This window comes from Antechinus flavipes, chromosome 2 (assembly GCF_016432865.1).
Source record: "Antechinus flavipes isolate AdamAnt ecotype Samford, QLD, Australia chromosome 2, AdamAnt_v2, whole genome shotgun sequence".
Lineage (NCBI taxonomy): Eukaryota > Metazoa > Chordata > Mammalia > Dasyuromorphia > Dasyuridae > Antechinus > Antechinus flavipes.
Window position 1 is genome coordinate 178,706,984 of NC_067399.1, and position 16,608 is coordinate 178,723,591.

At 33.2% G+C, this 16,608-nt stretch overlaps 1 protein-coding gene across 2 annotated transcripts in view; it reads right to left on the reverse strand.

Moving 5' to 3' along the window:
• The window catches only part of MCPH1 (microcephalin 1), a 332,832-nt gene that overhangs the window by 3,146 nt on the left and 313,078 nt on the right, over window positions 1-16,608 (reverse strand). For both annotated transcript variants that reach the window (XM_051975986.1, XM_051975985.1), the window contains one exon: window positions 14,535-14,772. In XM_051975986.1, coding sequence (XP_051831946.1) covers window positions 14,535-14,772 — 238 coding nt within the window. The remainder of the gene's footprint in view (window positions 1-14,534; window positions 14,773-16,608) is intronic.

The following is a 16,608-nucleotide window of genomic DNA, read 5'->3' on the forward strand; positions in this document are numbered from 1 at the left end:
TTATTGACTTTATCTTTAAAGACTTTATTTTTACTCAAATTCTCTCCATAAGATTTTCCTCAATGGTTCCTGGATCTCTTCATATCAATTAATAAATCAACAAATATTTATTAAGCATCTACTGTATTATCAGGCATTGTGCTCTAAGTTAGAGATTAAAATACAAAGAACAAAACATTTTTTCCTCTCATGGAACTCAAGAGATCATCCATTCCTACTTATAAGATGCTTATATTCTAATGGTGAAGACAAATACATATATAGGTACATTGTACATATACAGGTATATAGAGAATAAATAAAAATATAAAATCACACGAGTTTATCTTCTTAATATATTAACCAGTTCTCTCTCCACCCCCTTCTAACACTTCTTGGCCTGTTCTGTTTCTTTTGGAAGAGGAGGCAATTGGGGTTGATTGACCTGACCAAGGTCATACAGTTAGTAATTGTGTGATTTGTCTATTCTATCTTTTGAATAATGAGAGTCCTATTACAGTTATTGGTTTTATCCCACAATGTGTCTGTATCTGTAATACAGATGTAACCCATTTTTATTAGGATCTCTAGTTAATCTTATTACCTATTATGCAAGTGAGGAGCAAGTACTGAATTAGGTTGTTGGCACTGAACATAAAGTGTGAAATGTTTGTTAGTAATGAAATTAATGACAAATTGCTATTAGGTAGCACAAGAGATAGAGTACTAGGTCTAGAGTTAGGAAAAGATGAGTTCAAATTTGACCTTAGATACTAGTTGTGTGACCTAGGACAAAGCCCTTAGCTACTGTTTGTTTCAGGTTTCTCATGTTCAGATGAGAACAGCAAATAATAACAGTATCTTCCTCCCAGGGTTGTTATGAGGATAAAATGAGAAAATATTTATGGTATTCAGCACAGTGTTTGACATACAGTAGGCATTAAATTAGTGTTTGTTTCCTTCCCCTTCCTTCTCTCTCCTTCCTATCCCTTACCTCACTTCCATGAGAGACAGAGAAGACAACTCTCTGACAGACATGAAAGAATTGCTGTAGTGTGTGATGAAATTCAAGCAGGCCTAGTGTGATACACATGCACACATACACACACTGAAAGTTTATGAAGTTACTAAAAACAACTGCTTTTGATTTTGTTAATAGCATAATACATAAAATATGAAAGACAAAAGTATTGGTAGACTGAGATCTTAAAATTTAAGCTACACTTTTAGTGTTCTAACTCCCAAACACCTGTAGAGACCTGAGAAAGGACTATAAGATGTTGTGGCCAGGGAAAATAAGCCCATCAGTCTTTAAAAAAAAAAAAAAAAAACAGAAGAAAAAGAAAAAAAAGTGAACATAGCAAGTGTTGATTTACATTCAGAGAGTCCATATTTCTCTCTCTGGATGCAGAAGGCATTTTATACCAAAGTTTATTAGAATTCCCTTGGATCACTGAACCACTGAGAAGAACCAAGTCTTTCATGGTTGATCATCACACAATCTTATTGCTACTATGTACAATGTATTCCTGGTTCTACTTGTTTCACTCAATATCAGTTTGTGTAAATCTTGTGTAAATCTACGCCTTTCTAAAAATCAGCTTATTCATCAATTAACAGATCAATAATATTCCATTACTTTCATAAATCATAACTTATTTATCTATTTCCCAACTAATGGAGATCTACTCATTTTCCAATTCTTTGCTATCACAAAAAAGAGCTGTGACAAACATTTTTGCATATGTGGTTCCTTTCCCTCCTTTATGATTTCCTTAGAATACAGACCCAGTAATAGTACTGCTAGATTAAGGTCTATCTGCCCTTTGGGCATAGTTCCAAATTGCTCTCCAAAACATAATTCCATCCACAATGCATTAGTGTCCCAGTTTTCTCACTTCCCTCAACATTTATCATTATCTTTTCCTTGGTGATTGTAAATCTTGGAATACTTTCAGATCCACTGTTTTCTCAACAGTTACTGGTCATCACCAAGAATACAAGCTCCTTTACTTTATGATCTCTTAAATTCTCATTCATTCATTTATTTTTGTGTCCTGATTCCCCATATACTTAATTTTCAACAACCTTAATATCTGCAAAAGATGAACAAACTTGCTAACTACAAAAACATAACTAAGAGAAAAAAAATATTGAAAGATAATGAAAAAAATTAACAAAAAAGTTGGAAATTCTTTCACTGTGGTATACCTTAAGACCTGTTCCCCTCTGCCTGAGAACAGAACTCTACATTATGGTCTTCTAACAAGTGATCTCATGACACAATATATAAAAGCACTAAACAAACACAAGTGTGAGAACAAAGGGTCATTTGACAGCTCAAAGATGGCTAGAAGCCAAAATATCTGTGTCTAGGGATTCACTACAGCCCTAAATTCCTGGCTGTAAACACAAACTTGATAAATGATTTTTATCCAAGTTTACTTGGCATCTGAAGATAACCACATCCAGAAATTCCACTGTCAGATTATATGAATAATCCTTAAACACCCAATAAAATTTAAATGTAAGGACAGATGTTAGAATAATGTCATTCCTATCTGGCTGAAAAAAAGAGCAGTAGTAAAGTAAGCTATATAGGAGTAAAGCCCAAGACAACTTAAAAAAATCATTCTGACAGGTTTTGGCATATATGGAAATAGGAATTTAGTGCCTATATTTCTGTGTGGTCTTTCAAAAAGACTTCTTCCAATATCTCCCAATATTATACAAGAATGGGTTCCCTCTATTCCTCTTGCCCAGATTTTAAGATGGAGCTGTCACTTCTCCCAAATTATCATCATTTCTAGCCCCTTACCTAGATTTCTCCTTGTTGGAAATCACATCTAGAAAGAGAAGTTCTCCAAGTTGTTTCCTCAACTTCTTGAAAGATGATGTTTTCAGTAAGCAAATCAAGAAATTATTAGCTCTCTTTTAGGGCCAGAGAAGGGATTTAGGTAATATTGAGATAACTGGAATTCTCCATTATTACTATGCATCATACTTCTGTGCCAGTTTTGTGGTCTATTTCCTGAATTCTTCATCTATTTCCTATTTGTCCAGGAGGTTTGCAGTATTTTCCAGTGTCTACATTCAGCTTCTTGTTTTGTTTGTCATACAAATGATCTCCATTATATTGTCCTGGTTCATTCCTAGATTTCCTTACATGTATATATCTTTGAACAAACACTAGCATTTCTTGTGTCATCCTTTTAGTTCTGCTATTTCTTTTGAATGAACCATACTTTTTCAGAGGCAAACTTCCCTACCTGCTTTCAGCAGAAGTATATGCTTATATTCCTGCCTACTTGTTTCCCTCTACATTTGGCTTACTCATTTCCTACTAAGTACTACCTTCTTATCTTGCTGCTCTCACTGGCCTCTTCCAAACAGTTCCATCAGGCCTGCATGCACACCAGTGTTTTCTCCATCTTCTTTTGATATACACACAATTTTGCATTTAATATTTTAGGAATTAAACTATCATAAGCACTGAAATATTCTTAGAGAAGGCCTTTTTTTTTTTTTTTTTTTTTTTTTTACCTTGTGACAAAGCATTGTGGAGAAAGTAATTTGGGAAATAATGAGCTAGTCCAAATTTTTCCTTTTATCGATGAGGATCTGGGTTTTGAAAAGGTAAAATGACTTGTCCTGAATCATACCTAGTTAGTGGCAATACTTAAATACCTGCTTCATGACTCACTCCAGTGCTCTTTTCACTATGCTACCTTGCCTTCTTATCACAATAATGTGAAGGTGGAAAATGAGGAGGGGAGAACAGAAGTGATGTTGGCAGACTGGCAGGAAGGAATTGATTCCACGGAATACTCTGAGTGTAGAAACTAATATTATCAATTATACATAATGTCATTAATACAACAATGCAACATTTGAAACAGGATGCAATATGGACTCTCAGGAGTCTGTGGCTTGTTATTTTTTCAAAACTAGAGAACTTAGAGGAGAATTGTTTAACAAAGAAAAAGAAGGTGCCTAAAACATTAAGTGCTTCTGATCCCACAAAGTAAATTAAGGATAAAACTATAAGGATTAGCTAAGATGAGGCTAAATACTTTGAGGGACAATACTAGTTGAATCAATTTACCTTACTGGAATTTTGAATAATTGATTTCCTATTAAATTCTTAGTTACTTTAATGAGTCCACTTTAATGATGATCTTGTCTAGACTTCCTAGTCTCCACCTTTGGTGGTTTAGCAGCAAGAAGGACAAGCAAGAACCAATTAAGATAACAAACACAAAATACTTTGTGAATTTTAAAGTACTTGATAGGCATTATAGAGATATCCACAGTGTGTGGAAAGAGCAATAAAGTCAGAGTTGGAATGATGTGTGATTGTGGGTAAGTCACTTTACCTCTCCAGGACTCAGTGTCCTCATTTGTGAAAAAGGAGATATATACTATTCCATTACCTATCTTGAGATTATTTGTGATGAATGTGTTATGCAAATCTTAAAGTGTTATAGAAACAGGAGATGCTATTATTATTTCCAAAGGATTAAACAGAACTTTTAATTTCAGGCACACTACTCAGTATGTCCCTAACTGGCATTTCCTCCTCTTTTCCACTGACTTTTAGAATACCTCATCATTGATGTTGGCATAAATCAGGAATAAAGGTTTTGTTCATAAAATTTTCCTTTGTGCTTTTGGACCTGATGCTGCCAAAAACAGAGCACATTTTGTATTGCAATACACAATGTTCACTGGTTCAAAGTTGCTTGCTGATGGCAATTTAATGACAATAATGCATCAAGAAAAATCTAAAAGATACATTTTTTTACATTAAAGACATTTTCATGAAAAAAAAAAACCCTGAGAAATTCTTAAAAGTAAGCAAAAATAACTATAATTATGGAATCTGAGAATCTAAGAATGTTACTAGAAATTAGAAAGTATCTGCTGGGTTAATTGTCAGCTCTAGCTTGAATTTTTGCTTCTAATAGGATCTAGATATATCACTGTGCTCTGTTGACTTCCTCTGCTCCATGTTTTGTGGTATTTTGGTTTTAAGATTTGGTTGTCAAGTTGATAGGGGGTGGGGTAGGAGGCAAGAATTAATCAATGGGAATATGAAATTATTAATCTGAGCTATAGCCATCAGAAAGGAAACATTCTAAGAATAGACTCACCATTGAGAAATTTAAAGCAATTGAAATGAAATTAAACAAATGAATGTGTCCACTTATCAAAAGTTAGGAAGAGACACTGATTTATCCATCAAAATCAAATGATCTTTCTTCAAGCAAGATACACTAAGCAACACCCACACATACTCCTCCCCCCATACATACACACACATATACATATATAGTCCATTTCCTGTTCTCAATTTTTCTCCTATTACAGGTGAATAAAGGGAAGCTAGGGAAGGCAGTAATTTAATAGCATTGTTTTATGATTTTTTATGTAATTTGGATTTTCATTTACCATCTTTAAGTTGTTTATCAATTGAACAAAACAATTTTGCTTTAAAATTGTATTTAAAAATATAAGTTGTACTTAAGGCACTGATCTTTGACATGTAGTCTTTCAGTCAGAAGTCTATATCCAGTGATATGTCTGGGTGATCTTGATTCCTTCCTAAAAAAAGGAATCAAGATTTTGCCCCTTTATTACTTCTAATACTATGGACAAACATATATTAAGCTGATGATGTCAGCTTAATCAGATCTTAAGAAAACATTACATTGAACTTGTTAGAAATGTAAGTTATTTCCTAAGTTGTCTTCCATTTTTTGATGGATGTGTTTTATTTTCCTAATAATGATGATGATGTTTCCTTTACACTGACACCTCTACCAATGTGTAGCACAGTGTTCCAAACAAAGAAAATACATAATGAATATTTTCTCATTATTTTTAATAAGCGGATACTTGTTCATAATAAAATCCTCTTAGTCCTAAGTTAGGACATGAATTTTTTTTGTTTTTTTTAAAGTAATTTATTTATTTAAGGTGTTTGTACCAGATTCCTTCAGAAAAAGACAATGATTCAAATTTTATTTCACTTCTACTTAGATTCACTCCCCTACCCTTTCTCAAAACTTCCTCCTCTCTAACATTGATTTAAAAAAAATAAAAAACAAAAGGAAGAAAAAGGTTTAAAGCACACTATATGAACAGGCAGGGCAAATCTACAAACATCATTTATCTGACATGCAATTGCAATGTGCTCGCAACTCAAGTATGCTGACACCCACCTCTTTAAAATTTTAGTTCTTTCATTTCCTGAGCAAAGGTCATTTTCCTTGGAAGAAAGAACATAGGGAAAGTAAGAATTGCATAGCTAAATTCACTTTGTCTCTCTTTTCAAGCAAAGTCCTATTTCTTCTGCAATTTCCTTTTTTTCTCCAATGTTGCTAAAATCCCTTTTTGTAAACTGCCTATGACCACACTAGTTCATTTGTAGATTGAGGACTTCTTATATTAAGGTTCTTCTATTCATATATCTATCCTCTCTTGCCTGTTCTTGTTTCCATGATCTATACATTAAAAAAAAATCTTAAATTGGTTAGTGAGTTTATTATGCATCCTCATTAATTTCTTCAGATTGTTTCCCTCTGTATTTTCAAAAGTTCATTTCTGAACATTCCCTATCATAACAGAGATTATTTCCACTATGAAATTTTAATCTATAGATCCTACCAATCCTTTTCCTGAATTCTTGAAATGCTACTCAAGATGTAGAATAGGATGAGTAGAATTGATTTGAGTAATTGTTTCCATGACAAAAAACAGGGTTAGAGAAAATTTGAGCATTAAAATACTAAGAAGAAAATTGTACAGGCAATTTGGAGAGGTTTTGATTAGTGGAAAAGGCCAGGAATTGCAGATGGAAGAAATAAAAGAAAATCTGAAGAACATTTTCCAAGTTTAGATATTATTTCTGGGTTTTCAGGCAGCTATAGTATAGTGGAATGTGCTGATCTTGGAATCAAGAAGAAATCTATTCAGATTTTGCCTCAGCCACTTATTAATTGTGTGCAAATCATGTAAGTTCTATTTGCTTCAGTTTTCCCTTTTATAAAATAGGAATAATAACATATCTACAATGCAATATTGCTCAGAGAATTTAATGAAATACATTTGTAAAAATGCTTAGCATAAAAGTTACTCTGATAAGGCCTCATTTCTTAAACTTAGAGGGAACAGTCAAGTTTATAAAAAGTAAGAGCTATGCCCCAATTGATAAATAATCAAAAGATATGATCTGTGCCCAAAAAGTTATAAATTCAAGCATATCTTGACCTATTCATGCATATCCTGGCCTAACAACACCCCTACTAGGCATGAATATCAAAAGGGAATAAAAAAAAAGAAAGGAAAATGACCTATATGTACATAAAACATTATAGCAGCTCTCTTTTCAGGGCAAAAAAATTAAAAATTGAGAGGATGCTCATCAATTAGGGAATGGTTCAATAAACTATGGTATATGTTTGTGATGGAACATTATTACTCTATGGGAAATGATGAGCAGAATACTCTCAGGAAAAAAAAAAAACAACCCAACAACAACTAGTTAAGTCTTCCATGAACTCAAGCAAAATGAAATATATTAAATACAAAGTAATAGCAATGTTCTGGGATGACTAGCTATAAATGGCTGTGCTATTGTCAGTATACAATCATCCATTACTACTATGAAGGATTTATGATGAAAAAACTTATCCATATCCAGAGAAGGAACTGATTATGTCGGAGTACAGATTGAAGCATTCTCTCTCTCTCTCTCTTTCTCTTTTTAACTTAACTTGAGAGTTTTTATTTTCATTTATTTTATTTTCACTAGATAGATCTATATTTTCTTTCACAACTTGACTTTTATGGAAATGTTTTACATAAGTTCACATGTGGTTTGCTACTTTTGGGAAAGGATAAAGGGGAGAACCTAGAATTCAAAAATTTTAAAAACAAATGTAAATTTTGTTTTGTTTTATTTTGAATGTAACTTAGGAAAAATATTGGATAAATAAATAGACTAAAATAAAAAGTGCTTTACATAGAGCCTAGCATAAAGTAGGCACTATATAAATGCTCTTTCCTATTTCCTCCCTTTCTCTTTTGAAAAAGACTGAAAAAACAGGCATAAAATAGATTAAATTGTGCTTATAACAGGATTAGGCAGGATTAAGGAAGATAAAAAGATAATTGAGGAATAAGTATCTGAAGAGGAAGGCTCAAGAAGGAAAAAGAAAAACTAAGTGGTAAGGCAAAGCAAGACAAGCAAGGAAAGGTAAGTGGAATATTTGATGGGCTGCCAAAAGAAAAGACTGAAAGAACACTTGAGAACTGTATATAGAGGAATATCATGAGGTTCAAATGAGATGATAAATGTAAATCACTTTACAAATGTTAAAGAGTTATATAAATGTCATCATCATCACCATCATCATTGTTATTGTAATTGTTAATTTCCAGTCACCTAGCCTCCAGTCCAGTGATGACTTCATTCTCTGAACCTTCCACTGTACTATAAAGTAAATCAGAGATATGTTGGTAAGTATTTAACAAACAAAATATGCAATATTAACACTTTCTTAAATCTACATAATGAGGAAAACAATAAATCAGCCCTATTTTGTAGCAATTATTTATTTTTGAGGTATAAATGCTCATAATGAAAATTTAATAATCAACTCTTAAAAGTCAGTTAAAGCTGGCTCTATCATACTCCTATCTAGATACCAAAGATCAGAGAAAAAAAAAAACACTAAAAGATCTCAAATATCATAGTTGAGGAAAATGGATAATAAAATTGCCCAGCACACAGGAAACAGTGAACAAAATCAGGTGAATGGAACCCAATGAAATCTGAGAGAAATATACTACATGTTTAACTCACCAAGAAATGCTATGGTCATGCTTTGGAATCTGTTAACAAATACTTCAAGTATTCAGAATCTCCATTTATCCACTTATATCTTAATTCTTTCTCTCTCATTTTAGTGCCAACAACTATCAAATCACTCTAATTGATTCTCTCCTTAACCACAGGGGCTATCCCAAACCTTTTCAATCTTCTCTACTCTCCCATGGCACCCTCTTCTCTTCACATTCTCAGGTGAGGAAAAGATAAGACAATTTCATAAGAGCACTTTTTTCCCTCCTCCTCATGTCACATTTAGAATTTTTCCCCACAAACCCTTCCTTCACCTCTTTCACGAAGAGGTGGCTCTTGTCATACACACACACACACACACACACACACACACACACACACAGAGAGAGAGAGAGAAACACACACACTCATGAGTCTTTTCTCTGTGGCCAAAAAAAGTCAATAGATGTGATTAGAGTGACTAGGTAAAATTGTGTTTGGAGATCATTCATTTAATTGTTATTCAGTTCCAAGATGGTAGAGACCAAAACCAAAGAAGTAGGAAGCACAGTTTGCAGGAAGGAGTTAAAACTTTGTGGAAAATCATTTCACTGTCTCTGCCAGAGTTTTACAGGTTGACTAAATCTTGAAGCTCTAGCTAAGTAAGGTGGTCACTTTGGGCAGAAATATGGACACAAGGAAAAAGTATCCTGCCTCATGTCGGTGCTTGAAACAAAACCACATTTATCCTTGCTAATTCTGGTCCTGAAGGTTCTGGAAAATTATAGCCTTTTAACTAATAGTTTAAGTTTTCAATCATTTCAGTGCTAACAGTTTGAAAGAATGCCTTGAAAACAACTAGACACAGAAGATAACCTTCCATATTCCCTGAAGTCATAGCTTCCAATTGTATAGCCATTTCTTAAATTGTTGTTGAACTATTTATTGGTTGCTAAAGTCTCAGTGTGATTGAAGTGGTCGATTCAAAAATAAGAAGTCCAGGCAGCCTGGCATGGAGGAAAGAAACCTGGATTGACAGTCAAAGAATCTGTAGGATAGTCTTTGCCTCAGCTTTCTCTTTTGTGATATGATCTCTAAAATCTGCTTTAGCTCTAAATCTTATGTGAATTCTAAAGGATTGACCTTGGCTGGACAGGTCTGTACATTTAAGAGATAGACAGCAGTTTGAGCATTAGGCTGAAGTTATCAATCTGGAAAAACAATCTCTGATGTGTGAAAAGATTTTATGACATAAGTGAATCCTTTTATCCCCTACATTATAGGAAGGTTTGAAATTTTAAAAAAAATGTTACATAAGGAAATCATGCTGAGGTTAAGAGTTGTTTTTGGCAAAACCTGACTTCATTATGTTTCCACTAAATTATATAAGTGTGTCTTATTCCTTGAATATGGCAGATAATGAAGAAACCTCACAATAGAAATGTCTTACAAGACATACAAGCCAACCATCAGTGAAAATGCCTAAAAAGAGGAAAGGATAAAGGAAGATAATTGAGTTAGACAAAATAACAGACCTGGGCAGTTATCATGGACAGAGACTTCCAAGCTGTTCTTTATCAATAGAATATAATATACATGGAAAAGAGCAAATGCCTAATAGGAGATCAAAATTAAGTCCTATATTTCTCCTTCTGGGGCACCTAGGGCTAATTCTTTCCTTTCTCTGGATCTCAATTTTCTTGCTTGTTAAATAAATGAGTGACTATAATATTTCTAAGATTCCTTAAACTTCTAAAATCCTATGAGTCAAAATTTTCCCTGAAAAAAGAGAAGTTTTTTCTGGGAAGTAAAATTAGATACGCAAATATTAAGCTTGAGATATCTTGGTGCAAAGGAAAGAGTCAAATGGCATTCAGAGTCACAAAACTTGGGTTCAAATATTTAGTACCCATATGACTTTGAATAAATTACTTAGCTACTCCATATCTTAGTTTCCTCATTTTTAAGATGAGGGAGTTGAATCAAATGATCTTGAAGGTCTTTTATGATCCTATCTCAGAATTGTTGTGAGGAAACAAATATAAAGTGATATAAAGAAGCACTTATAAAGATATAAAATATTTTAAAATATAAAGTACTTTTCAAATATAAAATGTAATGCCCAATATCACATAACAATAATAGTTAATTCCTCTGAAACTCTGAAATTTATTTTACTTTGTCTTACTTATTTTCATGCAGCCTCCTCTTAAGCACTATTCAATGTCTTTCTGGGTTCCCAAAACTACACCAGCAGAGGTTTATTGATTAAGAGATGCAAGTGTCCTTCTAGCTTACCATCCTCATTTTACAGATGAAGCCCAAAGAGATGTGTCTTACCTATTGTCACACAAGTGGTAAATATCAACTTAGGTCCTTTGGTTCCAGAGCCAGGATTTTTCCCACTTTTTCACATTGCCTCTCAAGGTTAGAAAAAGCTTTGAGTTACCAACTGGGTGTCTGAAGAATAATCTGGCTAAAGAAGGCTCATTACCAGCTAGACATAGATTGATGAATTTTTTTTCCCATAATGATTCTCTTAAGATCATCTACCAAGACCTACTGGGCTTGGGATATGTGTGGATGAAAGGAGAACCCATAATGACACTCAAGTATCAACAAGTGCTTTCTCTTTTAACTGTCCTCATTTCCCCCTTCTGTTTCAATGATTCAATAGGAATCTTATCCCTAGTATAATTGTATTTCAGGGAAATACAAGCTCTTGGGAATGAATAGGGAAAAAAAGATTGTAAAATCTACCTTCATTATTAAAAAAAAAACCTACATACACAGTAATTTTGCATAAAACAAATGGATAAAAAATGAATCATCCTTGAACTATGTCTCTCTTAAATTTGCTATAAAGTAATTTGAAGGTCCCCTAAGATCTGTTTACAGTGGCTAAGAATCTGGTTCAAAGCCAGAAAGACAAAATTTCAAGTGGAAAGAACAGTGGATTTGGAGTCAAAGAATCTAAGTTCTGCTACTTAGGCAAGTAATTTAACCCATTTGGGTTCCAATTTCTTCACTTGAAAAATTAGAGAGATTAGATGAGATGATTTTTTAAGATTCTGGCCTGCTCAAAGCCCTATGAATCCAAACCAGATTATTGGTTAGGACTCTACAGGGAGTTAGGGTTTTGGCTCTCCAAAACTGCCATCACCCCTTCTAGTATTTCCAGCTAGAAAATTTTTAGTTTATGATCTAGTTTTTGAGAATTACTATTCTTATTTCATTGTAAAAAGTATTGATTTTCTTTTTGATTTGTATTTAAGAAAGGTTTACTTTGTTCTTATGGTGACTTTAAAAGATTTGAGGTACACAATTTACAGGAATGTCTCTCTTTTTTACAAAATAGAAGGCAAAATGAAGATGAAATTTGCTGATCCTGATTTTGCTTTATAGGTGCTACCAAAAATGCAACTATTACCTATATATTATATATAAATATATGTCACTATTTGTACTGATGTAATATTTGTATTGATATAATAGCATCAATACTATACATTTTTATTATACTTTCTATTTTTAAAAATCTTTTCATATATGTATTTCATATCCATATAAAATATATGCATATATATTTTAATCTAACCACAATTTTATGAAGGAGATATAATAGGCATTGTATTTCTAGCTTGTTGATAAGGAAACTGAGGCATAAAGAGATTATATAACTTGTCCAAGGTTATGGACATAGTGGCAGAATTTGGCCTAGAATCCAAATCTCATGAATTTTAGTTCTGTGTTATTTTCACTAACATGTTTCCTCTGGAAACATTTATTTATGCACAGAAAGAGTTGATTTACAATTAGCAATAAAAATTTCCTTTCATTGTAATATTCCAGAAACGGTAGCATCTGAATTAAGAGTTACAACAAGTAAATGCTTTGAAATCTAAAGAACTAGGAGAGTCAGGACATAGTGAACTTGAACTAGGCTGGTATTTTGTGACATAGTAGCCATAATCTTATATAGGTGAAGATGTCAGAGGCCCGAGAGCCAAAAATTTCAACATATACAATAGCCAGATATCACCCAGGGCACAGATGGCATACTAAAAGACAAATAAAAAACAGAATGGGGATTCTTTTGTGTAAACAAAAACTTACTCTACAGATTCACATTATGAAAGACAAGATAAAAATCCAGTCTGGATTTAAGAAGCAAAAACATGATCAAGGGATCAGGAACATCAGGGAATAAAAAGTCATGACAGGAACTAAATAAAAGCAGCTGATTTGTTCATGGCTTTAAATAAAACTACACAAGAAACAGGAAAAAAGCATTAGGATTATCCAGCCTGGAAATAATAACAGTGCAGATCCAGATTTTGGCTCTCAGTGCAGTGAAAAATTTCCAAACTCTCAAAAGATTAGCTGTTGATGTGGGTTGTTAATAGCAATCGTGTGCAAAGTTCCATTAGATGAATAATATATTTTTATGGTGTAATTCTACATTGCTAGAAATCTTTGCCATTTTCTTAGTTCTATTAAAAATAAGAAACAAAGAAATGAGCTTTTCCTTCCAAACACAGGAGAATTTTCAGCATGATGTAGCAGAAAGAGAATTGAATTCATACCCAGAAAACATAGATTCAAATCTTGTTCTGCAACTTCCTATCTGTGTGACCCTGGACAAGTCAATTTCCTAAATCTTGATTTCTAAGATCCTTCTTAGATCTAAATCCTATGATTTTAGGCATGCTGTGATATTTTGGTTAAGCCAAGTAAGTAAAATGTAGTTTCCTTTGTTCAGAAAGGCATCAAAGAGACCTTTTGATTTTTGGCTTTAGTATTAGAAAATGTTATTGTTGTTGTTCAGGCATGTTAGACTCTTTGTGACCCCATTTGGTGCTTTCTTGACAAAGATACTGGAGTGGCTTGCTATTTCTTTCTCCAGCTCTTTTTTACAGATGAGGAACTGAGGAAAAGAGGGTGATCGGCCTAGAGTTACACAACTAATAAGTGTCTGAAGCCAGATTTGAAATCATGTAGTCTCCAGAACTCTATATATTGTACTATTTGGCTGCCCTAGTTTAGAAAATCTCTCATAATCATTCTGCCATGTAACAGAGAAGCAGGTCAAAGTTCTATTTTATTCATGGAGCTTTTTCTCTGACTCCATCTGCCAGGAGTGATTCATTCCTTTCTTTCTCCTGTGAATGACCATTGTACCTTTCATGAACATGTGAATTTTATTTTGTCAAATAGCCTTCTCTTCTCATTTAACACTCCAACTCACAACTATACTTTTGCCCTGACCATCCTAGAGGCCTTTTCTCCTTAGCTCTCTTCTTCAGAGTTTTTTTCTTCCTTTAATACACAACTCCAGCAGGAAGCTTTCCTGAATCCCATAACTATCTTACATTTAACTACTTTCTGTATGTTTGTATTTATATTAATTTTATATTCATGCTGTATGTGTATGTATTTTTGCATTTGTCTCCCTACAAGTATTGTTTTATTCTTTGTACTTGTACTCCCCAGTTTCTAGGATGGTTCCTGGCATGTAGTAGTACATGGTTAATTAATTCTTGCTGATGGATGATCAAAATTTATCTTTGTGTCTCCCCTAGAGCCCATAAGTATTACTGGATAGTTGGCACTTATGCTTATTTACTGAGATCAAAACTCTATTTCAAACAATGTTTTCTACATAGGAATCTTTTTTTTTTTTTTTTTGAAGAGATAATCGACTTCCTACCTAGGATCCATTTTTCTGACAAGTACTTGATCTCTGGCTGTTTCTTTCCTCTATATGGACCAATGTAGATACTGGCTGTTACGGGGCTCCTGGACACTTGGCCTCCACATAGCTGCACGAGTTCCCTTAGCTTGGCACAAGGAGGTTCACAGGCTGCAGTTATGAACATCACTGGCTGACTGGCAAAAAGGTCTCCTTGGTACTGTCCTATTGACAAATGGCGCTGCAGCCGGCATATCTGTTGTAATGAAAAGAAAAGAGAAAAGAATTATGACATTTTTTCAAAAGATTCATTCTAATTCCAAATCTCCTAACTGCAAAGCTCATCTTCTTATTTTGGAAAAGAATAATTTGAACTTTCACATTCTCAAATTTTGACTTTAGAAGGTCTGGAAAAGATTTGAGCACGACACATAATTGACACTTGATATTTTCCAAGGAGGCAGCTAGGTGGTGCAGGGGCTAAAGTGCTGTGCCTAGAATCAGAAAGACTTATTTTTCTGAGCCCTCTTCTGGCCTCAGACACTTACTAGCTATGTGACTCTGAACAAGTCACTTAACCTTGTTTAGCACTTAATTTTGTTTACTTTAGCTCATCATCTGTAAAATGAGCTAGAGAAGGAAATGACAAAACCACTTCAGTATCTTGGCCAAGAAAATATTAAATGGGGTCACGAAGAGTTGGACGTGACTGAAAAATGAATGAACAACAACAAAATTTTCCAAGTAAGCCTATAATAACAATAACAATTTAAAAACCAATTACACAAACATATTAGCTTGCATCATTTAAGTTGCTTATTTATTCCCCCAAGTTTAACAAGTAACATTGAACACCAATTTTAGAGTAGGGAAAAACTGTAACCTATAATATATGAAGTCTATCAAAGTAATTTAGATGATTTGTTTATGTGAAATAGAATTCTAACTTAACAGGTGACCAATGGACTTATGTGCAACATTAATCATTAATTCTTGTACTTCAATTAAGACTTCAGTTCTGGGGAATACACAGCAACTTGTATACTAAAAGATTTTTCACAGAACATTATTTGTCACTCAGTCTGGCTCACAGAAGGATTAGGTTTCTCTGTGTACCCCTTCTAACTCAATTCTGTGGGTATCAGTGACAAAGTCATCTCCCAGAAACATATTCAGGTACCTTATGCTTTAGCATCCATGTCATTTTTTACTATGTGCCTGCATGTCAGAAAATGCTGATTATCACTGAAATTGGTAGTGGGGGGGAGTCAGCACTTATGGCAAGGGGGGAAGGTTAGCAAATAAGAAACAGAATGCCAAGAGCTAAATAAACTGTAGTAATACAGTTATAAAACTTTATTTTTATGAATAAAGACAGATTTAAATAAATGTAGAAATATTAACTGTTCATGAGTATGCCAAACTAATGCAATAAAAATATCAATATTACCTAAATTATTATCTAATTTTTTGACAGTATCATACCAATCAAAAATTATCAAAGGATTAATTTAGAGAGGTAGGAAAAAAATAAGAAAATTTATCTGGAGGAATAAAAGAAAAGAATATCGAGGGAATTAATGCAAACAAAGTAGAAAAGAAAGGACCTAATAGTATAAGATCTAAAACTATATTATAAAGCAGTAGTCATTAAAATAATTTTGTACTGCTCAAGAATAGAGAGGTTATTAAGAAGATAAATTAGATATACTTTATATGTAAGAAAATGAAGATAGTAGTTTGCTATTTGATAGATCCAAAGAACTCAGATGGGCAAGAATTCATGATTCAAAAAAAATTATTGGGAAAATTGGAAAGCAATCTTGCAGAAAACAGATATAGAGCAATATGTCATAAAATAGATGATATACTCAGGAAAAAAGGAAAAAAAGAAAAGAAAAAAAGGGTGACATCATAAAATAAATTGGAGAAACAAAGAAGAAATTAATTATCAAATCTATTAATAGTGGAAGAATTCATGACCAAAGAAGAGATAAAGACGATCACAGGAGATAAAATGAATAATTTTTTTTATCACATCAAATTAAAGTTTTTACACAAATAAAATTAATGCAGCTTAAATTAGAAGAGA